The sequence below is a fragment of the Rhamphochromis sp. 'chilingali' genome (genome assembly GCF_963969265.1).
Source record: "Rhamphochromis sp. 'chilingali' genome assembly, chromosome: 17".
NCBI lineage: Eukaryota > Metazoa > Chordata > Actinopteri > Cichliformes > Cichlidae > Rhamphochromis > Rhamphochromis sp. 'chilingali'.
In genome coordinates this window covers 19684115-19709997 of record NC_137944.1, presented here as the reverse complement: position 1 = coordinate 19709997, position 25883 = coordinate 19684115, and the positions used below count along the sequence as shown (strand labels likewise).

General features: G+C 41.7%; 1 protein-coding gene across 2 annotated transcripts; it reads left to right on the top strand.

Annotated features, from left to right (window-relative positions):
• Positions 1–1462: 1462 nt before the first annotated feature.
• Positions 1463–25869, top strand: zbtb10 (zinc finger and BTB domain containing 10). Of its 2 annotated transcripts, XM_080862730.1 has the most exons (5): positions 1463–2380; positions 10130–11159; positions 17878–17943; positions 20413–20588; positions 22471–25869. In XM_080862730.1, exons 1-5 carry the CDS (start codon positions 1712–1714, stop codon positions 22750–22752), a joined length of 2223 nt encoding a protein of 740 aa, XP_080718856.1. In that variant the 5' UTR covers positions 1463–1711; the 3' UTR covers positions 22753–25869. The 2 variants fall into 2 exon arrangements, with proteins under 2 accessions (XP_080718856.1, XP_080718857.1); XM_080862731.1 differs by lacking the exon at positions 17878–17943.
• The last annotated feature ends 14 nt before the right edge of the window (positions 25870–25883 follow it).

Here is a 25883-nt window from a genome sequence, read left to right as displayed (position 1 = left end):
ATACTAATAGTGAGGAAAATACCGCTGCTCCACATCATGTAACTCCAGCATATACAGGAAGAATGAAATTATATATCAATATCAATTTTTATCATGGCTGCCTTAAATATTAGTTTCTATTTCTTTTTTGTTTTTCTTCTTTTTGTTTCTTTTTAAGAGTTATATATATTCGGCTAAATATTGTTTTGAGCATATCTTTCTTAAGCTCAAACTAACCTCCATTTACAATCAAGTCAATTCAAGATTTATTTCTAATTTTAAAGATACAGCAGTCATTGCTCTGCTGAGACAGAATTCACTGCCACCTGCGAGGCCTGCTGTTCATTTGATGCGAGATGACACACTGCATTTTAGTATGACAGAATCGAAGGAATTTCAGTTATTTTTCCTTTTAGTTCCATTATATTTTTATTTTCCAGCTGATAGCGTGTACGGGCTAGATGAATAAACACACACACTAGCCATACAAAACATTCCTTGTCTTCTTCTCGGGGATTTACCCACTCCTGTGGGATATACAATCCTCCACGTTACTGTCATCCAAACCCGGGTTAATTCCCACTCTTGTTCACACGCTGTGTGTGCAAAGCTCTTAATTGGGAAGCAATGAAACTATACACCAAGCAATGTGACACACACTGAGGGTGAGAAAAGACGCTCAGATGAAAGAGTGCCACCTACTGGATTTCGTTTTGATCACAAGGAGTGGGAGACGAGCAGATACGCGAGAATACAAGGCTGGAGTCTCCAGAGAATGACGCTTCGCGTCCAAACGCATTGCGTGACTTTATTTCAGACACGCGCGTTTCAATATATATATACAAAATCTCAGTTAATGAATAACACCTTTGTTTTAGGGTTCAACATGCATCAGCAAACTCAACAAAGGAGGTCTGGAAAAAAACACACAAATGAAAATGTACTTCGAGCACATACAAAATATAAGGCAACATTCTTACACACACCACATAAAGCTCAGAGGGAATATTGTGGTGTTGAATGTCGAATCTTGACTTAATATTAGTGTAGTGTAAGCAATTTTGTTTGGAATAAATATCTCGGTTAACATGCTTTTATGTATATTTATTGGCCCCACTTCTTTATATTCAAATGCCAACCTTTATTTATTTATGTATAATACATATATTCACTATAATAAAAAGTAAATAAATGGATAATATAAAAAAGACACCCGACAAGTTTCCTACTGCAGACATTCGTGAATGTTGGGACACCCCGCCGTGAGGAATGTGATTTGACATTTGCGGTCTAATAAAACAAACAGATATCAGATGAAAAGCATGCGGAAAATGGGTGCTTTTTTTTTAAAGCACAAAAGACCCCATGCTGATCTACACCCCCCCGTCATCTTCCTTTAAAAAGCCACCCCCCACCACCACTACCACCAACGCGTCCCCTCCCCCCCGCCCCCTCTGGTCGAGGTGCATTGTGGGGAGGAAAGTCGTTGCCATTCGACCTCTGCGGGGCCTGCGCGGACGCAGCGAGAACCCTGAAATTCATTATGCGTTTAAAACCTTTATTTATTTCCGCATAACCTACATACTCTCACCGGGAGGGCCGAGCGGAGCGCAGAAACGACGACGGTCCATCTCTTTCGGAAAACACATCGGTTATAAACACAGCATTTTAATCGGAGGAGGGGGGATACTGTTGAGAAAGTGAAGATTCTAACATATATTAAGAAAAAAAAATGTCCGGTGAGAGAAACCGCAGGTCGCTGGCTTTCCGAGGAGGTGGATTAGCTGGGTTAACGGGTTCCAGCGGTATCGGTGGGGGGAACTGTAACAGCTGGGAGGCCCCGGCCTGTCAAGATCGACATTTTAACGGGAACAGGCCGGATCAAGAGGAGGACAGGGATCTGGGGGCGAAAGGACCATCGCAGAAGAGAGTGGAGGGCGCTGGATCTGTCAGCGATAGCACGGAACCCGAGGCGGAGGAAGAAGAGGACCCGGAAGGGGGCAGTCGGGCAGCTGCGGAGGGCGACGATCGTGTCGACTCGGTGGAAGCGGAGGACGGGTCCGGGGACGGGAAAAACTGGGTTGCGGGGAACGGTCACAGCAACAGCGCTGACGGCCAGGAGACTGCCAGGGGAGGCGAGACGGGATCCAGGAAATCTGGGGTAGAGATGAGACCGCAGACGCTGCTTCAGAAACACTCGCTTTTCCACGCTTCGTGGTTGCAAGAATTTCCATGGCTCAAATTTTGCCAGGAGACTGGACTCATGTCGTGCTCCTGGTGTCACAACATTGCCACTAAAAACAGCGACGAGCTCGTCAAAGGCAGTCGCAACTACAAGCGGGCCTTGCTGCTGAGACATCACCTGTCTTCTGAGCACGGGAGAAACGATCCCACCAAACAGGTAACGTTAGCCCAACTCCACGACGCTTTCGTTTAGTTAACTACGTAACGTGAAATACCTGTCACACCGTCGGTATACCTTAATGTCATTACCTGTTTCCCTTTTCTGTCACACATAATAGAAGTTACTTCAAATTGTAAAGCGCAGCCTGGCAGGAAAATGAGCTTTTACCTAAGCTTCACAATCCCTTCTCCCGGCTAAATAGTTAGCATCGGTGTGCGCTAACGACCACAGCAAATGTCTAGCCTAGCTTCACAAGCCGCCCGCGGCTTTACTGTTTAGCCGGAGGTAGGTGACCAGTGGCCGCATTGGAAAGCCCCTGTACCGAAGCTAAGGGGTGACAGAGTGGAAAAACAAAATCACTTCAAAATATATTGTACTATGCAAGTTACTGTTGTGTGCCCACTCACCGGGCAAGTTAAAGACCTGCTCCAGTTTGACACCTGCTAGCTAATATCGCTCCGGAGGCTGTTTGTTGTCAAGTGACTAATTGCATGTCACAATTAACTGCTAATCACCGATAACTGCCGAAAATGAAGGGATACATATCGGACAGTGAAGGTGTTGTGGAGCACTTTTAGATGTTCACTGTACATCGCAGCTAGTCCTTTCACCAGCAGTAGTCTTGATCGCTAGCTTGCTAGAGGTCGCACAATGGCAAGGGCTCGACCCTGGCAGCCTTCGGGGAACCGCACCCCTTACCCAACCCCCCGCCTCTCATACAGCTCTGCTGCCTCTCTGTCCCGGGTGACCTCTGGCGCATTTCTTGCTCCTCCACCTCCGCCTCCCTTTAGGGAGCTAAATTAGAGGCATTGTGCGAGAATGACCCCCCAAAATCCATAGATGGTGTCACTTGCAGTGCTGGACAAGGAGGGGAGAGTAAATCAGGTTGCCCTGAGCGTGACATCTTGCTTGCCCAGAGGCAGCGTTTGAAAAGGTTTGAAAGAGTGAAAATAGATGTCAGTAATAGGATGACACAGCATCACCTGAGCCTGTCATCCATATTTCTGGATTATTGGGCTCTGGCTATAACTTTGGGGCATATCTTATGATTAAAGGCTTATCCTGTTTGCAGACGACTGAAACCACGGGTCATACTTACAGGAAATGACTCCACTTTATTTAATAGGCACTTAAAGAGTGTGTAGTTAGCTAAAGCTCGATGTAGGTATAATTGGGTATCAGTTTCTTGAATGCCTTTTTTTTTTTTTTTAAATTCAAAACACTCACGTCTTATTGCATGTGAACTGCCTTTATTGATGTCCATGAGATGTTTTTATTGCTTCGTCATTTTTATTACAGTTTAAGCAACACTTCTACAATACTCTTTTAGTGACCTCATAAAAACAGGGAGGGCAGATTTGTCTGTACAGTTCGGTGTCAAAGGACATTTTTCTTATTAGTCCTACAGTAGGGGGGGGAGCTCAGTTCCTTTTTAAATTGCCACATCCTACCTCATATTCAGAGAATGGCTTGGGCTGTCACGAGAATTAAGAGCGGGGTGCTATTTGTCTGTGATTTGTGAGTGAAGAGGATTGTACTACTACATTTAGTTCCTTCCTTTGTACACGCAATCACTAATCAGAATGACTTAAAGTGATCCACTAACTTGTACACATCTCTAATTGGTAAGGAGAGCACTAGGAGTGGATTAGGGGCTTGGTGAGGCTTTTCCCTAGCAACAAGGACCCCAGACGCTGTCTTGAGAGGTTTTTCAGGCCATTTCCTCATAAATGGTTATAGCTGAGTAGATAAAGATTGAATTAAAGCTTAAAGCCTTCTTTCTTTTTTTTCTGAACTATTTATCTTTTGTTTTTATGCTTCCTCAACTTGGTCTGCCTTTTTAAAGTAAACAAAACAGCAAACACAGTACTGCTGAAATAATAGGCAGCAGTGTAAGCGAGACAGCATTATGAAGCAGTACATTAAAGGGGAACTACGGTGTTATGAGGCAACGTCTTGTTCTATTCACCCATTCCTGATGTTAGTCAGGCCTCTGCTGCATTTGTTAAACCTAATTCAATTATCTGTAGCACACCAGGGCAGCTGTGTTAAATGTGGGTATCCTTGGAGAAGGGGGCCGTTGTCCTTAATTCTCTAGATGCTGTCTTATGGTCAGATTGTTCCCCGTGCTCACTAGAGGGGGAAAAAAAGGGTAAACGGAGGCAAAAGGAGACAAGGTTTTCTGAGATTAGATATGAAGTCACATATGTACGACCATTTTAATTAAATTAAATTCTCAGAAAAGTTTTATTTTTTATGGTGAAAAATGGGCAGTCCATACACTTCTTTTAATACGTATTTAAAGGAGGGCGGCTGAGGGTGTGTTAAACCCACTCTAGATGTTACAGAGTGATAGAGAAAGTTCCTTGTCATGGTTGTGTGCAGAGACTATGTGGCTGGTATTCCTCTTAACATGATGACACAGAGAGATGTGTAATTGTCATTTGTCACACCAAGTTTTTGACAGCCATTCTCTCTTACCCCTCATTTACTTCCTTGTTTTCGTTGTTTGTTTTTTTTGTTGTTGTTGAGTATAAATGACAAATTTAATCCCCATCTCGCCTGTTCACCAGAGATTAGCGATATGTGCCCGAACCAGCTCAGGATACGGCTGTAGTCAGGTCAGATGATGTATGTTGACCCATTTGATTTGATGGCCAAACAAACACTACTGTGTTGGTCTAAATGAGGGTGTAAGATGATATCACTACACTTAATTCTCCAAAAGGGAAATTAAGATATGTTTAGGCTTCTTTTTTATATGTAATTTTCATCCTGTCATTTTAGTAGAGACAAACATAGGGCTGCATCATTAATCAAACTTTAATTTCAGTTATAATTTTGGCTTCTAACGATTATTGAAATAAGATAAAGAGCGGAGATAAAATGATTATTTGACAGTGTCTCTCTTGTTCTTGTGTTTCAACCCCACACACTTTCTTTTAGTTTTGTTGCTCCCTAAAAGCCCACTTTCCCTTCCTGCAGGCCGGGACACGTTTAGTTCGGGTCGTATTTCTTTCTCTTTTCATTATTTGTTTAATTTCTGTTGAATTGCAATTAAAGCTGAAGGAAATGCTTTTTTCCCAAAGTCTCTGAGAAATGATGACATTAATATTGGCCTGAAAAATTCAGATTTTAATTCTTGTTGTAGCCCTAGACAAACACCATATTCATTGTGATTGAGTGTTCCCACAAGGGATAAGGGGTCCAGCCTATTGCCAGCCTGGTGCCTAGCAGATAGACCGGGGTGGATACGCGGGAGGGGGGTGTTTATTGGGGGACGCAGGTCAGGGGAATGGGTGGGGAGGAGCCGGAGGGAGAATTCTTCTCGTTGAGTCTGTCAGTGACACCCCCGGCTCTTTAGCATTGTTGGGAGGCAGGGACTCGCTTAGTGCAGCCCTCCCACACCTTGGGCCAAATGCACACTGCAGTATTGTTCTAGCATCTGGGGACAGACGGGTTGGGTGAGGAAAGGGGGGGCTGAGTGAAGGATACACTAGATGGAGGGAGTTGGTGAAAGACTGGTGGAGATGGCCTCGGGGTTGGGCTGGTCATGGGACTGGATAGATGGAGGGTGGTGGGGTATAAGTGAGGGGACGGAGGCAAACATGTGTGCATAAAAGGTAAACAAAAACTGGCTCCAGTGGGTTATTATGTTTCAAGGGGACCTTGTTGTATGACATGATCTGTTGGAGGTGTGTCTGAGTGTTTGCCATGGATCTGCTGGCCTTGGGGGCGTTGTGGTTTGTTTGGGTTTGTGGTTGAGTTTGTTGAAGTATTCTTTTCTACAAGCAGTCAGAGCATCAAGGCTCGGGTTTATGACCATCTTGGTTTGTTTAATCCACCTGTAAATCAGCAGTTATTGGCTTTTCACTGTAAGATTTTGAAGCATTCATGTTTGACCTAGATCAAAGCACCCTCTTGGATGCTGTGCTCTCTTTCTGCCTTTTATTCTTCCACCCCTGGCATCTCTGGCTCAAATAAAAACCCAGCCACGTCATGACTGGGGGAGGCTGATATTGTCCCCACATTCTCTTTTGGCTCAAGCTGGTTTTGCCTCCAGCATCTGCTGTGCAGGGTTGATCTGCTGGTTCTCTTAAGCTCCCATCTCACACATGGCACATCTGGAGAAAGAATGATGCTGCTCATGAAGCCAGTATGGAGCAACTTAGCCCGGATAAAAGCTGAGAGGAGTCAGGGTGTTTGGGAGCGGGATGGTTAGTTGCTGCAAATGATAAGCAGTCTGCAAGTTTGTGGGTGTTGGTTTATTTGTGGTATTTGAGATGTATTTGTTTTTATTTATTTATTTTCTGAGTCTGTTGAGCCCTGAAGTTGTCATTAAGGTTATTTTATTTCATGCTGTTAGGTGGAAAATTGAAAACTCTGGGCAAAAACAAACAAGCATGAGTGTTGACAGCCTAAGTTGAAAGCATATCCGACTCCCCTTGTTGCGATCGCTCTCCTGCCTGTCACCACAACGCTATATTAACCCCCACCCCACCCATAGTACTCAACATGATAACCGTGCCCCTCCACAGGCTTTGATGTGTATATCATGGAATAATTTCTCTCCCTCTCTCCTCATCCTCTTAGCCTCACCCACATGCACCATGGCTCCTTTCTATGCTTGCAAGTGGGAGCTGCTGTGTAATAAGAGAGTGAGTGCCGAGCCTTTTCACAAAGGCCCACAGTGAGTGGACAATAAGCCTAGGGGAGAACACGAGCTATTGTGAAGGCTAAAATGGGGTGACCCAACTCCTTCTCTATCACGCTCGCTTTCTGTCCCCCTCTGCTCGACATTTTCTCCTCCGCCCTGTCTCTCACTGCTCTCTCAAGCTCAGCCTTTTATTCATTTTCTTGGAGTGTGTGTTATCAGCACATTCTCAGCTTCTTTTCATATATTTCTGTCAGTTCTGTTTCTACGTTTTTGCTTTTTTTTTCCCCACCAGGATGGTGCAGTGCAGCTTTCTTGTCTCCTAATGTGCTCTATCTGTGCATCCTCTATTTATTTATGTGGTCTGCAAAGTCAACCCCTCCTATCTCTCCCTCATTCTGCCTTTCGTCTTATTCCATCCCATCTCTCTCCCTCCAGCTGTGGCAGAGGATGATAAGCTCCCCTATACTGTGACCAGGCTGCCCTGGACAAGAGCTGCAGTGTGGAGCGAGTAGGGGTGGTGGGTGGGGGCTGGGTGGGGACCTCAGAGAAATGGATTTAATCTGAATTACTCGAGCTGAAACCCCAGCTGTACGTGTAGGCAGTGTTTGTGTGTGGATGTGCACGCGCGCCGGCGAGATGGTGATGGGTGGGGGCAAAAATGCAGGGCTTGAGCAATGTGAATTATTCTGGATTAGGACATCTGCTCTGCAATTCTAAAATGAGCCAGAGATATATGCCCTGCTTGTGTACATCATGTGGGAAAACTGACATACATGTTCTGGGTTTATGATTTTGTGTGTATACATACATACATACATACATACATACATACTTTTTTGGGGGGAGGGGGGCGCATTGTATTTTGTCTGTGAGTATATATGCATTTACTTCACCCCAGACTGTGTGTTATGTGATGTTTGCATTAAGCATATGCATGCACATCTCTATACACACCTCTTTCTCCTGCTCTGTGTTAGTCGGGCTCTTTGCCCTTCAACTCTTTCCAGGTGAGTGGGGTTTGATGCCTTTGCCTGTACCCCTCCCATGCTTGTTTTGGATACTTCTCAGGCCTCCTGGTCTATTTATGGCCTATTTCCTGTTCATCAAGTGACAGAATTTAGTTGTTTAGAAACAGAATATGTGCAAAACGTTGAATCCTGTGAATCTGTAGTAGAAACTAACTAAAGAATATAAATGGAAAGAAAACATGTTTTAATGAAGGGGGAGAAAAAAATAAAACAAACTCAAGACATTGAGACATTTCAAAAATGCTCCTAGCACAGTTATGGCTAGTTTCTTAATGGTGCCTCAAACTGTGTTATCAGGACATACAAATGGATAGAGGTCTTAATCCAGAATTATTCTTATCCATGCGAGTGTATATAGGGGTCACTGAAAGTCCATTTGTTTCATTCTGTGTAGTGTTAATGTTATGTGTTTGTTTTCTTCCCTTTTTGAAACCACGGTCTGTATCTAAAAGACTAATGTAGCAGCAGTGATCTCACCCATCGGTTTGTAGATTCTGCATTTTGAAGGCTCTACTTTTCTTTTTTCTTTTATAGCCATCGCCATCTTTTTTTCTTTCTGAGGCCGGGAGTGACCGTGTTTAGGTGAAAGGGTGGACTGATAAGTTATCAGCTAATGCTACAGTTAGCAAGCTGATTTCAAAGATTGTGTAGGTTCATTGCAGAGACACATCTCCTACAACAGAAGGGTAGAATCTTGCTTACCAAAACTGAGACACACTTGTTAAGTAAGTCATGTTAATTCTTGAAATGACTGCATTGAGAATCTCCAAAAGGAGAAAAGACTGAGGCTACGTCCAGTTTTCTCTCCGCTTTGACCTCCTGTCCACACTAAGATGGCGCTTTCCTCAAGGGAAAACACTCTCAAAAACGCATACATTTCAAAACGCAGCTGTCCCGTCGCAGTGTGGACACACGAAAACGCAGACTTTCTAAAACGATGACGCATTTTAGTCATGTGACGCAGTCACGTGACCAAATAAACAAAGATAGCAGAGTGCGTTATACAGCGGTTGTTTTGATTGCTCCAGATAGCTTTTCTTCAAGTTCTTTAATTCTCAATGGCTTTTGCGCATGACTGGAACGTAAGCGTTTTGGGCCGTTTCAATGTGGACGCACAACTCTGTGAAAATGACTGAAAACGCTGGTGTGGACGCGGAGCCTTTTCAGATGAAAACACAGTTTTCAAATCTATCAGGGCTAGCTAGTGGGGACGTACCCTAAGGAGGGGAACTTCAGGAGGTGTATTGTTAACACCTGGGAGTCATGGCGACTATAACCATGGTTTTAAGCCTTATCAATATGAAATTATTCAAGTTATTAAAAAGAAAATTCATTCCATACATGTCAACATTTTAATACAGGCATTTAACGTGTGTCTCTCTCACTGAGCCAGTCTTTAGTGGCCATTCAAGGAACTGTATTCTCTATTTGCACTTTCATTCAGTCCTTGAGTTTTCCGCTTACTTGGAACACAACATCTGGCAGGAGTTGAATCAGTCAGATATTTGACTTGATCTGTGCCTGATTGGTCACTAATGCTTACCTCAGAAACGTGTTAAGTTTTTGTAACGCTTGCTTTAGCTGAACAAACATGCCATCGTGCTCAAATATGGCGTCATGTTCAGGTTTTTGCAGGCATTCTATTGGTACATAGAATAAGATGTGTTACTTTTGTTTGTGATGGTTGAATACAGTCATTTCTCATGTTTATTAATATGTGGTTGTGTTTTATGTTTACATTTGCAGTTGTGGAATTTGGTTTAGAAAACACATTGACATTAGTGTGTTACCTAGCCATAAAGTACTGGACCTTGCCTTCCGTCATTCCCACCTCCCCGTTAACAGCAGCCTGTCAAACCAGTTTCACCCCCAGGACAGGTGCAACAGTGTCGTTGGGAACCCAGTGGGTGTATTTGTTTTTTGTAAAGACAGGACTTACAGGAAGGGAAAACATTTGTGTACGATTGCATTTATGCTTGCACTTGCAAATTACTTGTGTGGGCACACACAGTTTTTTAAAATACTTTTTTTTTTTTTTTCTTCTTCCTTCTTGCTTAAAAGGAGACACTGAGGCCCTCGGACAACACCAGCCCCTCCACTAACTGCACAGAGGAAGACTACCGCAACAAGCCCAACGAGAACTCCTACTGTTACCAGCTTCTACAAGAGCTGGACAAGCAACGCAAAAGTGGCATCCTCTGTGACGTCAACATTGTCGTCTCGGGCCAGGTGTTCCGCGCGCACAAAAATATACTGGTCGCAGGCAGCCGCTACTTCAAAACCCTCTACTGTCTGACCAAGAGCGAGACCCAGGACCAGACCACGGTCACACACCTAGATGTTGCTGCTGTGCAGGGCTTCTCGGTCATCCTCGACTTTCTCTACTCTGGGAATCTGCTGCTCACAAGCCAAAATGCCATTGAGGTGATGTCAGTTGCTAGTTACCTCCAGATGACAGAGGTTGTACATTCTTGTAGGGCTTTTATAAAGGATGCTCTGAACATCAGCATCAAGCAAGAAGCTCCCGATTCCGTGGTGGTGGACTACAACAAGAGGCAGATGGTGGCCAAAGAGGGGCAAAGGGGGCTAGACCGTAAGCCAAGTAACTTCTGGGCGACAAGCATCCTGTCAAAGCTATCAATCAAGGCCAGCAGCAATCAAGGGAAGGAGGCAATGGAAGAAGATGACGAAAATGGCCGCGTGAAAGAGGAGACGAGTGATATAGAGGTGACAGTGGTCGGGGGTGAGGGCTGTGCCCTGGTAACCCCCGGAGCCTCTGGTAGCTGGACCCACCACGACAACTCATCTGATTCAGCAGAGACCAATGAAATGCGGGCGACGAGTGGCCAGACGCGGGTCTTCGTCTGGAACGAGCCAGCCACAGGCGGCACGGCTGCATCACCCGCAGCAATAAAGCGAGAGGCACCAGATGCTGCAGCTGGAAGTGGACGGAGGAAAAAACAAGCTACAACACGGCGGTTTGTCTACAATTTCCCACCAGAGCCTGAAGAGGGATTTGATGAGGGGATGTTCATCCAGCCTTCAGCCTCCTACCCCAGAGAGGACTTCTCCTCGCTCTCCGAAAATGCTGGTAAGACACACATTTAACACGCCTTTTCAACTTTACAACAGTCTTGCTATGAGATGTGAGAATATGTGGATTGTCCTTTATAGCTAATGCTAAGTAGTAATTAGCATAAGAAATTTTGTTTCTTGTGTAAGTGTTTATATTCTTCCTTTACCCCTCCCCCCATCATGCCTGACAAACTCCTTCTGTCAGAAACTCCTACAACACACAGTGGAGCCTCAGACCGAGCTCTTGTCCTCCGCTGTAAAGCATCTCTGCACTCTTGGTAGTCACATGACACATTAAAACCTTGTATTTAAAGTGAATAATGTAAACGAACCCTTTTTTTGTCCAAATGCAGAATAACGCACTGTGCTTTAGAAGTAATTCCAACCTTGAAAGGAGTCTGTAGCTGCACATTTGTCGGCCAAAAAGGTTTTAAAAAATATAGTGAAGATTACTGAGTAGAGCCCTGAAACATGAGTGGTTCAAAAGCAACATTCAGTTGGCTTTATCATCAAGTAACAAACTTTTCCTACTTGCTAACCCAATAAAAGCACAGATTGAACCCAAAGCAGTCCAATCTGTGCTTTTCAAGCATCTAACCTGCCATGAATGGTCAATAATTAAGCCAATCCTGGACTCGGGCTTCACCAAATACTCCAGACCGTTGGGCTCATAAAAGTTAAGAGATGAGAGATCTAGATATGTTAATGTTGCCAGGTCTGTCCTTCTAACGCTGAGGTCGTTTTTGTTTCTGTAAGAGACTTTCATGTATTCCATTTCTTGAAATCTTCTGTCCTTTCAGTCTTTTTCTCTTCTGTTCAACACTGGTTACATTTGTACTCTGTCTGTTCCTTCATCCACCCTATCCAGTCCGCATACGTTGTAGCACTCTTAGTAATCTCTTCTTAGATCCAGCCTTCTCCATCTCTTGTTGCCATTAAGCATGGCTCTCCATCTAACCATAATGATATCACATATTAAGTGGAGTGGTATTGATAGGGGGAAGAGGATGTGAAGACTGTGTGTAGAAGAAGTAGAGAACTACATTTTATGTACGTGTGGTGTGAGAGAGACAGAAGCCCTCCCTGATGCGGGATAATGAAGAAAGCAGGGGAAGTATTTCTTCCCGCAGACCTCCCTAAATGCACTTGAATGCTCTTTGTGCCTCCAAGGCCTCTTTTAAAATGTACGTGTAGCGATGCTGGGTGTTGGCCTAGAGAGAGTTCACTTAAAGCTGTTAGTTTTTAACATGTGTGCTCCATGTCTCTGTTCAGTATATACAGCTTTTTTCCAAATAAAGAGATGTTTATGGCTTTGTGTAAGATATCAATCACATGAAAAAGGTTTTAAGGCAGCTGTTTACCCCTAAATTATATTTTCTGTCCAACAGTACATTTACCTCAACTACCAGATTTTTAGTCGAGCAGTATGTGCTGCGTTTTCAATGTAAATAATGATCGGCTCACCAAAATATAACCACCTCCTCATCCAGACGCTTAAACCCTTTAACTACTACAGTCAAGAACCTTGAACGTCTGTAACTAATGGCCGGCCTTTTGTGAAATATCTGCGAGTGGTGGTGTCTAGAGAATTTAAGGCTAAAATGTGCAGCACATTATGCTGCTGCTGTTTGATGTTGGAGAGGAGGGCGCTTCACCTCTTTTTAGGTCATAAGAAATGTAGCCCGCTTGTGCGCTAAACATGTGATACAACGTTCATTTAAGGTTAAATTGTACCGTTTGTGGTATTTCTCTGGTTCTGGTGTATTCTAAGCGGGGTTTTTGTTTTGTGTGTGTATTAGTGTTAGTTCCCATTTTGGAGTAGTGCTACAGAGTGCAGACTAAGTTAAGTTGCTGAGGGTTTTTTCTTCTTCTGAAGATTAGAGCTGAGGTTGAAACTACAAAAGTTTTGGCAAAGAATCCTGATCTCATCAGCTGTTTTGAACAAGTCTAAATATGTCATCTCAACGTCCACCTTTGTGGTGTTCGTGTCACATACAAATGACGTCACAGGATGTTCAGCCGCATTGCTATAACGACCCCACGCAAGGTGGTACTTAATTGCGGTGAAAAATGAGTCGTACTGCCTCGAGTCCCGTCAAGCTGATCTGAGTAGGTACCAGTGTTGGGACTAACACGTTATTAAGTAACGCGTTACAGTAACTACGTTATTATTGTGGTAACGAGCACGGTAACTAGTAGAGGTGGGACTCACCATACATCCCACGATACGATATTATTGCAATTTTTTAAAATATTTTGCGATATTCAGATTCTGTACATAAAGGTAAACTTTATCAATATTCATTTTATTTAATATCAAAGTCTCGCACTCAGTCTTTCTCTCATTTCAGTCAGTTTTATTGTTGAAAAACTGAACGGTTTGTATTACAGTCTAGTCCAACTTAACTGAATGCAACCATCTGGTACAATTATAGCTATTCTGAACTAAGCAATTTATGAAAACTATGCAGCCCCTTCAGCAACTGAAGAATTTGAAAGTAAATTAAAACAAAATATAATTTTACATAAAATAAAAAAGTTTTAAACTTAATTTAAGACATGTTTTATTTTAATTAAGTTAAAATAAGTAAACTGTCATGTTTATTGCTGCCAAAAAAAAGTTAAACACATTTGGACAGTGAAGGAATGTCAGGATTCTTGCTCAGAAAAAGGATCAACATGCTCTGAAGTCAGAGCACAAAAACCTTTTTTTTGTAACAAAATATCGATTTCTGCTGTCCCTGTATCGATACATTATTAGCAAACAAAATATCACGATACTACACAGTATCGATTTTTTTCCCCCACCCCTAGTAACTAGTTATTATGCCAAAATCAGGAACGCGTTAATCGTTACTGGGATTTAGATAGGGTCGTTATTCGTTACTTCGTGTGGTGGCTATCGTGGAGCTTCCACAGATTCAGTAGCATTAGCAAGTGGTGGAGGCCAGCAGGTGGATGAGGGAAAGGGCGAGGCGGACCGAGGCGGCCGCTGGTGTCAGGTGAACTGAACTTCAGGTAAGAAGTTATGACCTGCAGTCTATCCGGGTCAGATATAAACCAAGTTTAGGTGGAGTTTATTTTCGTTATGCTGACTTTTTCGTACAGTGTACTAGCTAGCATGACGGAGTTTCTATACAGCTGGGTAGGTGCTATGATGTTTCTGATGTTGAACTTTATTTTATTCATAAGGTTAATTATTAGAGTTGCCAACCATCCCGTTTAAAAAAAAAACAGAATCGTCTCATATTCAGAGAAAATATTACGCGTTTCGTATTGAGGTGAAAAGGAATGCAGTTTGTCCGGTACTTCAGCTACAATGAAAAAGACACAAAGCGGTCTCTTCTTCTCTCATTCTCTCTCCCTCACTCTCCTGTTGCTACTTCAATCATGAAACTGATCAATGATCAGCTGATCGGCTTTTCTCTCTCGTTTGTTTATCGCTCACTTTGTGCCAGAAAGAGGAAATGTTGCGCTAAACAACAGCAGCACGTTTAAGCTTGATCAGCTGTTGTTAGAATTTATTTAATATTACTTTCTAGTATCAGCTGATGTTTGCTGGAACCACAGCCATAAACACTGCTGATCATGATGTCGGTTTGGATATGTGGTGAGAGGGAAGCATGAAGATGAAACCAGGAGATGTCCTTACTGAATCATCAGAGCTGAACAGGTGATGGAGAAACAGGTTTGCCTTTTAGGTGACATGGATGAGTTGAAGGGAAGTTATGAACTGTTTCTGAGAGACAAATAACACCAGGATCCTTTTTTAGGTAGCTGACAGCTGGTAACTGTGCAGGGGCGGGTCTAGCAAAGTTTTGCCAGGGAGCCAGGTAGGGCATTAACAGGGAAAGGGGGGCACAAAGAAATACTTTTCTTTCTTATTCTCATTTAAAATATCTAGCTCTTAAAAAAAATTATCTGAATCTTACAACAAACGATTGATAGATTGACGCATATATACCATCAAAACGGTGTACATCACTGTCACAATAGCATTTGTTTTCATTCAAAGGCTTTATGATTTTTCCTATAATGGTGGGCCGGTCTCTAGTCAAAACGCCTGGACCGATTTTATTTTTTTTAATTTTTTAATTTTTTTAAAATTTATTTATTTATTTTTTTGTCCCAGGCAGCTCATCTGCAGTCTGGTATTACCTACATCTTCCTATTCGGAAGGCAGAATTTCCGAGTTCTGAGTACAATCGAAAGCACGACAACTGCAGTTTTCGTGTTGGATGTACAAAGCACACATGACGCTGTGACGTAGGCTAGAATCATGGCAGCAGTCAATGACGGTCCAGGCGTGGGATTTCTCTCGTGGAAATATGCACATTATTTTTTCCTTTCTATTGGTAGGTGGCGCAGTGCACTTGTGGCAAGTAAGCAAGCTAGAAGACCGGCAATCTTACTGGGTATCCAGTTACGGAAGCAACACATTAACAAGAGAATTCTGAGTAAAACCAAAGTTACTTTCCCTAGTAACTAGTTACTTTGAAAGTAATGAGTAACTTGAAGTAAATGAGTTACTTTTGATAGAAGTAACTAGTAATGTAACTAAGTTACTCATTTAAAGTAACTTACCCAACACTGGTAGGTACTAATGGTAAAACGACTGTAGACTGACCTCTGGGAGCCATAAAGACAAGTGTGTTAGACATTATTTGACAGAAACCTCCATATCCCTGTTATTTCTGACTGTTTAATGGTACCTTGTACTACTGTGTAATCTTTAAAAGTGGTTAATAAATGGTACAAAGCTGGTGAGTTTTCCTCTGTCTCTGGGGAGGTGACGATGCTAAAAAAAAAAAACCCTGAGTGTACTTCTCCACTCTGCAGAAGATCACTAACCTTTGTCCTCATTCTATATAAGTAGATTTGGCTTCCTCAAGTGTTGTTTTTTTTTTTTTTTTTTTTTGGTGTGTGTTTTTTTCCCCCCCCTCATTTTATTATAAATGTATTACTAAAAAAAAATTCATCAGATCTCTGGAGCCAGCATTTTGCAAATTGTGGTTCTAGTGAGTTATTTTAGATACAGGCAGCAGCCACAATGGTAGATATTCTGCATTGGTTTAGATACACTGTTGTCTGATTGAAAGATCCGTACCATTACAATTTTTCACCTCGATTGTCCAGCGCCATTTATGGACAAAAAGTTTCTTGTCAGAGCGGTCGGTTGGTGACGGCATTTCCCACAGTCTAGCCTTGATTAGCCATGTACTGAATACAGTGCTCAATTGTTGTAATTCAGTCTTGATTTGTGTGTCACATGATCTTCTAAATCTACATATACTTGGATAGAAAATACTAGAATGATCCATTTCCGTCATTAGTACAAGTACACACCACAAAAACTCTTCTGCTGGCTTAAACTACACAGCTCTCTCGCACTAGCTGCCTTGCATATTTCTCTTTGAGTGAATAGTCATCGAGCAATACTAGCTGTCCCAGTTTCCCACAGTGATGTCACGCTCTTGGCTTTCATTTTGCTTCATTTTGATCTGTGTAGTCGCGCTCCAAGGATGGAAACATTTTAGCACAAATGGAGGCCTTTGTTTGTTACAGTTTTTGAAAGGGATAATAAAAACTGTAACTTTTTATCAGTCTTCTTCTTGTTGTGCTTTAGATTATTCGTTGTTGCAAACAACTGTCAATTATTTCCCTGTTTTTCATAATTAGTCTGGCCTTTAAATTGGGCTGACTAGTGAAATATGTCAGTTTTTTAGCGTTAAAGGTAACGTCCCAAACTATTCAAATATTTAATTATGAGCTGTGAAAGCTCAGAAAAGCAGCAATTAATTCTTGGCAGTGGTTCAGTTGTAAAGACGGCTGATGTTGAAGGAAGGTTGGTGTTGAATAGGATAAGAGCAATTGAAAGTGAAGAGTGTTTCAAGGTTATGTTACTCTGCTGGTGCTGCCTGTTCTTCCTACACCAAGCCCACAGCCATTACTCATGGCCAGTAAATTCTTTGGCCAAACAAGACTGTTGGATTGTTTAAAGGGTGGGTGCTGCAAAGGCACAAAGAGCAGGTGAAATGTATTTGCATGCACGCTGGTCTCTGTTGTAGCACACCCTTACACACCCACACATAGAAACAACCCACCACTGCTCACCCTACCCCCAATCCCTGCGAGGTGCAAAGCCGCAAGGGGCAGTCCCTTCTCTCCCTAATCCACTCTAATGCACTGGGGCTGTCCTCACTATTCCAAATATTGACCCAGGGAGAATGGAGACACACACTCTCTCTCTCTCTCACTCACTCACTCACTCACTCACTCACTCACTCACTCACTCACTCACTCACGCACACACACACACAAAGGGGTGTGTCTTTAATGGGCTCTAAGCGTTGATGCTTTACGAACCGGACGTGCACGTACACACACACACACACACAGGTGCTCACACTAGTGCTTACAAAAGCTGAGTGTAAGATGAGCCGTGTGAGGGCTCGACTCTGTCATCCTCCAGTTAACCCCCTTCCTGCTGGAGCCTCCTTAACTTGTTGCGCTGGTTGGTGGAAAACACACTGCTTTACATACAGTAGGGGCCTGTGTCTTTGTGTTTGCCTATGTTGTTCACTGAAACTTCCATTGTTTCATGTGGGGGTGGTTAGTTGTGTACACAAGACATTGTGAGGTGTGCGTCGCCCCCACTCCCCACCCCACCCTCCAGCTCTCAACCACCTCTCATCTGTCTTTTTCCCTTCTCTTGTCCCTTCCCCCTTTCCCAGAGCTGGCCAATCAGATCCAGTATAGCATCATGCAAGACTTACAACAAGGGGAGTCCTGGGAGAATGGTAAGATGCCACACTCTAGACTACTGCTAAATTACCAGCTTAGGCAAATTTAGTGACTCTTGTGCAATGCCCATTATTTCAAATGAGTGTGGGAAGTCTATTTAACATGTTTTCTTTTAACAAGTGAGAAGACAAACAACCGGGTTCATTTAGGAACTCCTGTTCAACTGGTTTTAGAAGGTGCAGCTGACCTGTGATCTCTGTGAGGTGCTTTTCCACCAAAGGTTCCTGGAATTTCAAATCAGCTGATGTCCAGGCACTTTCCAAGGGGTAAAAGTTCCTCTACCGAATCGGGACTTGAGTTTCCACAGTATGTGGAAAGCCTGGGGCAAGTTTAAGCAAATTAGACTGACATATGGAAAACAAGACTGTCTCATGTAGCTTCTTTCTCTGTAAAAATGAGCAACAACGTTTGGTGTTTAATTTGGTCCTTTGGGTTAATATCTATAAAGCTGCTAAATTAAAGCTATAACCAAAGCTTTTTTTTTTTTTTTAAAACAGTATATGTATAACAATGACACAGAGAGCACAATTTTTTTTCTATTTTTTTTTATTATTTAAAAAAAAAAAAAAAAGGTAGTGTTCAACAAGGCGTGAGATGGGAAGACAAATTTAGACAAGGTTATGTGTTACTTTCAGTCTATTTATAAAGGATATGAAAATGGCCAGTGCTCCGACTCAACAGTACTGAACAGTCAACGGTACAACAAGCTGTAATTGATTTCAGTATATTCTTGAGAACCAGAATAGTCGACAGAACGGTTAACACATGCAAAATAACTTGACATCGTCACATACATGTAGGAGGGGAGAGTACTGCTTACAGTCATAAGTGACAGGGTGTGTAGTGTGTGTGTGTATATATAGTTCATACAGCGGGTGTGAAATGGTAGGTCAGTGGGTATACACTACTTTTTTGCATTTTCCTAAATGTTCCCTTTAAACTGGAAAAGATTGTCAAGCCATTTTGAAGCCGTCATTTCATCCCTTCAACTTCGTCTGACTCTAAACTGAGTTTAGATCAGAGTCCAGATTCCATATAGGAGCTGTGTGTTATTGACTTGAATCCACAGCACACTCTAAATTAGATTCTTTCCCATTGCTCCCAAAGTTGAGACGGATCTTCTGTTTTGATTTTGCTTTGATTGTTTGTTTGTTTTTAAATAGATGATTAATGATTTAGAGGCAGGTTAGTCAGGTGGCATCAGCTGAAAAGGTGTGATAGGGATTGTTTTTTTTTGTTTTTTTTTAATGTAACCTTACTGAATGTGACCTTTCACTTAAAAGAAAAAAAATCACTGCATTTAAAATGCATTTATTTAAATGTACACTTTTAGGGCAGTTTGTGAATTTACACAAAATCTGTGCAGCTTAAATTCACAGCGTGTTGCACTTCCCCGAGGTGCTTCTGTGCTGTGTTTAACACACGCAGGCCGAGTGAATACACAGGTGACCTGCTTCTCATCAACCATCGTCCCCTCCTCCCCTTAGCAACCTGCCTTGACGACTCCTCTGTTGTGCGCTCCTTGGCTCAAACAAAAGGATCAGCCCTATTACCCCACTCTCAGTGGAGACAGCCCGTTTGGAGCCTTTTCAAAATCAATACATCGTCTATTTATTTGCAAACCCAGCTGTCCTCGCTGGCTTGTAAACATACCCACAGGGTTAATGAAGAAAATGAGGGTGCAAGGACATCTGCATTATTATTGATTTACACACTGAAATAAAAATAATAAAGAAATAAATAAACATGCTGATACATAGACTTTGTCCTTGAGTGATAAAATAGCCAGGCTTTATTTATTTAGCTTGCTAATCGTGTGTTCTGTATCATTAGGCAGATCAGTGTCTATGGATTATTCAGATTGCCTTAATGCTCCTAACGAGCGTTATTAGCGTGTAGCTATCCTTACCATACCGTTATTCAGTTTATTATTTAATAAAGAGACTCATTAATTTAGTAGCCTGCTAACACTTGCCTCCTCGTTTCAATTGCAGTGCTCTGGTAATTGTATAAACCCCACCACCCACTCCCCCGACTGAACTACATGAGCCAAGCAGTAGATCCATAGATCCATGGTGCTGCTTTACATTCATGCCTAACGTAGATCTTTGTATCATCGCCATAGCGTGACCTCTGTCGTAAAGTTAACCTGCAGACCAGTCAGCAGCTACAGAGAGGGATTGCGAATCTGTCACATTTAGCAGTGTGCGTAGCTTTGCCTAAATTATGTCTGCATTACAGTTTGTGGTTTGTAATGCATTTTAACTCAGTGATTTGATAAACAGGATGTTGGTTGCTGGCACACCCCTCTGTCATCATTCGGTGGAAATGCAGCTTTTACGATAATTGTCTTGCTCCATCTCACCATTATTGGTTTAAAGCAACTTTCTTTTCCTTGAGCAAAATGTTGTCTCCTGCTGACCTTCCTGTGCATCTGCATGTTTTCTGTTTTTCTCTCTACGCAGGCGAGTCCTCACACCTAGCCCTCAATAAGCTCAAGTGCCCCCACTGTAACTACATCGCCAAGCACCGTCGCACACTCAAGAGGCATCTGATCATCCACTCAGGTGTGCGCTCTTTCAGCTGCGACATCTGCGGCAAGCTGTTCACCCGCCGTGAGCATGTAAAGAGACATTCCCTGGTGAGTTTGCATATGCACTGGATCCTCTCGCGCTACCACGTGACGTGCGCCCTCCAATTTCTGGCAAACACCACAGCGTTTTGGCCGCCCCCTCACATCAGTGCACCTCCACCTTGTGTTTTGTGTCTGGTAGCTTTTGCTCAAAGGGAGTGAGTGCAGAAGTAGAACGTTTTGGCTGCATATCTTACTTTGTAATGGTGGGAGGACTGTAGGGTCAAACACAAAGTGATTCGAAACAAATGGAATTGTGGGATCGTCCCTCATTTCCTGCATCTAAAGATAAGGAGGCCAAGTTAATCATTGTCCTGGCATCGTCCCGTTAAAGATGGAGCATAATTACTTTACTCCTTAGTCAGTTGAGAAAGATTATCCCAGTTCCATGTAGTGAAAAAAGAAGGGGAAATGTTTCTGTGTTCCACTAGTGGTAAAAGCAGTTATTCTGGTGAGCCACTCCTAGTAGCTGGAAAATAAATGCCCAAACCCCACACCCCGGTTTTATCAATCATTAACAACAAAAAAAAGGATTCAAGTTCAATACTGGTAAAATAAAGGCTAGTATGGCACAATCAGCAAACGTGTTGGTCTGTTTTTCCTTCATCAGGGTACTGTTTGAGAATCACTGGCTGAGACGAAGACTTTGACATTGAAGGGTGTACTTCTGTTTGCTTTCTTGCTTCAAGTCCGATGGGAATATTGATTCTGCTAACATCCAATTAATCACAGTAGATTTTGAGCTACTGCTTACCTCTGCTTAGCGTAGCATAGAAACTGGAAACGTATAAATGTCTAACCTAGATTAGTCTGAAGCCTCCCATCAGCTCCGAGATTACCAGAATATTACTTTCCTTAACGTGGATGGTTCAGCTCCATATTTTATTCATAGCTTCCAATAGAAGAGCTTTGCATGACTCATAATTCAGAAATAATCAGTCTTTTTAACTTGGCCTGGGTGCAGATCCTCAGCTGTTTTAGCTTTTCTCCATTCAAAGTTCCCATTATCCTCATTGTTGTGTCGTCACGTCCAGCAAAAGTGATTGAACATTAGTGGCCGAAACTCAGTTTAGAGGCACCAGGCGTGCACGTCTCACCTCATTTTCACAACCTCAGTGTTTTTGATGTGGCCGGTGCTGACCAGACACAAGTTTACAATCGTGTCAGTTTTTACTACCATTTTAATGATCCTCAGTACAGAAGCTCAGAGTAGCAGGTTACACAGAGGGAGATGTTGCAGTAAAGTCTTTGCTTCCAGTTTTGACACTTTTTTTCCCCCCTCCTCTACAAGCGCTGATGTGGAGGATTTTGTAAACAGCGCAGAGCTGTAGTGGCGTCACTGAACAACATGACCAATGTGGCAAGTGTAATGAGCCACTAAGGCACCAGTCCCAAAGGCCTAAAGATGGGTCAGTGCCCTCCTGGCCGAGAAAAATGTTTCCCCAACCAGTTGGCAAGTGGTTGCTTGAGATGTATGCCACTGCACCGAAAACCTCCTTGCGCTAGCTTTAGTCCAGCTAGCAGCAAGCTGGCAGATTCCTGCAGTTGCCTAGTCTCCATCAAAGACACTGAGTCATGAAAAGTGCAGCTCAAACCAGAAACGGAGACCATTCACCTTCAAAGTAAAAGTTTTGAAACTTTTGTGGTAAGCCACAACTTTTACTTCGAAGGCGAATGTTGCACTTGTGACCTATGGGAAACCTTGGTTATCTCCTAGCAACAACGGTGATCTCAAGGAGAACATTAACTTTGCTCATGTTTAATATACTTGTATTGTGACTAAAACTAAAGAAAAGTAGCATAAGTCCACATTAGATTTACCAGTGAACGCATCGTTTACACAACAACTAACTGGAATTACTCCATGTCATCGACCCTGTCTACCTTCTAGGTTCACAAGAAGGACAAAAAATACAAGTGCATGGTATGCAAGAAGATCTTCATGCTCGCAGCAAGCGTGGGTATCCGCCACGGCTCGCGGCGCTACGGCGTGTGTGCAGACTGCGCCGACTCGCACCAGGCCACTCAGGAGGGCCTGGAGGGCATCGAGTTTCCTCGGGACGAAGACTTTGACGGGGAGGAAGGGGAAGAAGTGGAGGGCGAGGAACCTGCTGAGAACGACCAATCAAATTGGGGCGAGGGCAACGCTGGTGCTGCCCCGGAAGAGGACTAAAAAAAAAAAAATACATTTTTAACAAGCTTGAGAAACAAAAATGAATAACAGTTGATGTTTAATATATATGTATACAGAAATCTAGCTGGTAAACAATCAACTCCAAAGTGCTATCAAACCTTGAGGTTACTTAATTGTGTGAGTATATGACAAAGAGTTTGATTTTTTTTTTTTTTTTTTTTAAAAGAAAAGCTTTGCGGGAACTCCAAGATGTACAGATTTTATTATTGCTCAAATGTGTCCAACTCTGGGCCCAGCGCCCACAAGAGAACGATTTAATGACGAATAACGTGATGAATCAGGTCTTTGGTGATGTATTTTATTTCCTGTTTTGTTTTTTGTTTTCGGGACGGGCGGGCGGGAGTCTGGTAGGGTGAAGTCGTTTTTGAGTTGAGTTAGGCCAATCATCTAAACAAAGAAATGTTAATTATTTAATTTATGAAGAGAGGTCTTTATGGTCTTATCAGATTCTATAATTTGTTTTGTTCTATTGTTTCTTTCCTTGTCTGCGAGCAGAGCCGTAGTAAGCCGTCGCTCTCTGCTGCGTCTGAGTGTGCGTTGTAGAAGTACACAGAAGAAGAGCATTACTGTCCACAGGAAGATTTTACCTTGCTCTGTAGATTTTTTTTTTCTTTTCTTATATGCGCTAAATATTATTCTTTTCTGTGTTTTATGTTTGTTTGTTTTTTTCCTTCCCTGCACAAAATCTTGGAACCAAAAAAATCTGTTTTGCGACTCTAATGTATTACAGCCATATTTATGATTAATTTAAGAGGGCTGTGATATTGTGCCAAACAGACCGCACACCAAGATTAAGCAGGAAACAAAAACTACTGAATTTAAACAAAAAAAGAGAAAAAAAAAAAAGATGAGAGTGAGAGAAAGACGATGTTAGGTTTGTTGTTAAGCGGGCAGGGTGGGGGAAGATGATTTAAAAAAAAAAAAAAAAAACAAATAAAAAGAAAGTACAAGGGGAAATGTTATTGCTAGCTTTACACAAATCACGGCGTCACAGTAACACTTTATTATTATTATTGTTATTATAATACAAAAGCATTTGAATTTCACTTAAAGCTTGAATTTTGCCAAATGACGAAACGTTTGGTGCTGTAATGCTTGTTGCAGAATACTGGACCTACAGGCTATATATGATGTTTATAATCATAAAGCTTAAACTGACTCAGTTATCCATATGTAATCAGCTTAAACTATAGAAACACTGTTGTGCTACAGCGACTATCAGGTATGCTTTGCCATTGTTTTTAAGCTTATTTTTAAAAAAAAAAAAAAATTTATTTAATGCACACACGCGCACACACATCCACACATACATGTACAATGTTTTTGTAGAACTACCGGCAGTACTTGCAATTGACATTTTGAGGACCTAAGTGGACATCCATACCCGTTTGTTTATATTTGGTACTGAGGTATAAAGTAAATACAGTATATCTATATATTTTGAATCACTTGAACGTTGGTTGTGAGGGTGGGGGGGTCAGGGAGGCGTGTAGAAATCATCGTGTGTGATGTTTTTAAGTGTAAAAGAACTCCATTTTTTTCATATGATAGAGAAATGTCATCGTTTAATTTGATGTCTTTTTTTTTGTTAAGGTCTGCCAGGTAGAAAACACTTTGTTCCACAAAAAGTGAAGCTCTATGGCGCCTCATAGACATGCACTTACTTTTGCGTTCATTAAATAATTTTCTTTTTATGTTTCTGTGTTTTGTTTTGTTTTTTTTGTTTTGTTTTTTCTCCCCAAAAGCGGGTCTGAATGGAACTGTTTTCTTCCAATGTGCGACTTTTTTTTTTTTTTATTATTATTATTAGGGTTTTTTTGTTATTTAATATATATATATATAGACTCCAAAATGCAATCAAGACTGTTAATTTCTATTTGTCCAACCAAAATTGTTGTTTGTAATTATTGATGAAATATAATGTATGAGAAAAGCCAGGTGAATACTTGCTTAGTGTAGAAGAAAAAAAAAATCCTTGCTCGTGTCTGTTAATTGTTGAGATTTTTTTTTTTTTTTTTAAATGTTTTTAATGCTACAGAATCATTCACTTTACCCTAGAAACATATTTTAATTTTTCTCCTTTCCACAGATGTTTTTGCTTTCTCCCTTTTTTTTGGTTATTTCTTTAAGCACATACTTTCTAAAGAAACACGGATTGTTTGCGGGTTAAAACCTTGGAACAGCAGTATCTGTTCGTATGCAGTCGAATATACAGTATAGTACTGAAGTGCTGATGATACAGAAGATGTGTAACTTCCCTTCACACTCAGTGGAAGATGATATATTTTAGAGATATTCATACTCTTCGTGTCACTTTTACCTTCAAATCACTGTGGGAGGGGATATATTACGGATATATATATATATATATATATATATATATATATATATATATATATATATATATATATATATATATATATATATATATAAAAAAATGTTGAGAATATATGAGATAAATATATATATGAAGAATATATTATTTAACTAGTGGATTTACTTAATGGAACATTAACAGTCGGCTACAAACCTGCTGTGGCGATGTATTTCCGTGAACTTTAACCTTCCGCTTTCTGTCGCGCGCTCTGTTCACGCCGTGTGCTTGTTCATGACACCATCCTGTTGTCTTGTTTGTTCTTTTGATACTATTTACCATCCTACTGATTTTACTGTAATGAATGAAACTCAAAACTATGATGTATCATTTTAGATTTTATGCTGTATTTGTTATATGGACATTAAAAAAAAAAAACAAAAAAAAACCACACACCAAAAAAACACGAGAAAAAAAAGAAAAAAAAAAACCAGAGCAAAAACACTACAGATGTAAAGCAGAGGTTTTTTTTCCCCAGCTGTATTTTTTTACGCTGTTGCAAAAGGTTGTATTTTTCAATTTCTCTCGAACTTTAACAGTGATGCAAAACTCGGGCCGCCGCCTCAGTGCCCTCCGAACACAAAGCAGATTCAGGTTACTCTTTTTACGTTTTTATCAAGGGTTTTCAAAGATGGAACTACATTCTCCTTTTTTCTGTCTGAATTGTACTACTGTTCCTCTCTATACTACATTTTAAGAATAAAACTTTGATATTGCTTTAACCTCTTTGTGCGCT

Coding starts and splice junctions, on each gene's coding strand:
- zbtb10 (XM_080862730.1), top strand. CDS start 1,712: ATGTCCGGTGAGAGAAACCGCAGGTCGCTGGCTTTCCGAGGAGGTGGA. Junction 2,381..10,129: donor GAAACGATCCCACCAAACAG/GTAACGTTAGCC, acceptor CTTGCTTAAAAG/GAGACACTGAGGCCCTCGGA. Junction 11,160..17,877: donor CTCGCTCTCCGAAAATGCTG/GTAAGACACACA, acceptor CCCCTTTCCCAG/AGCTGGCCAATCAGATCCAG.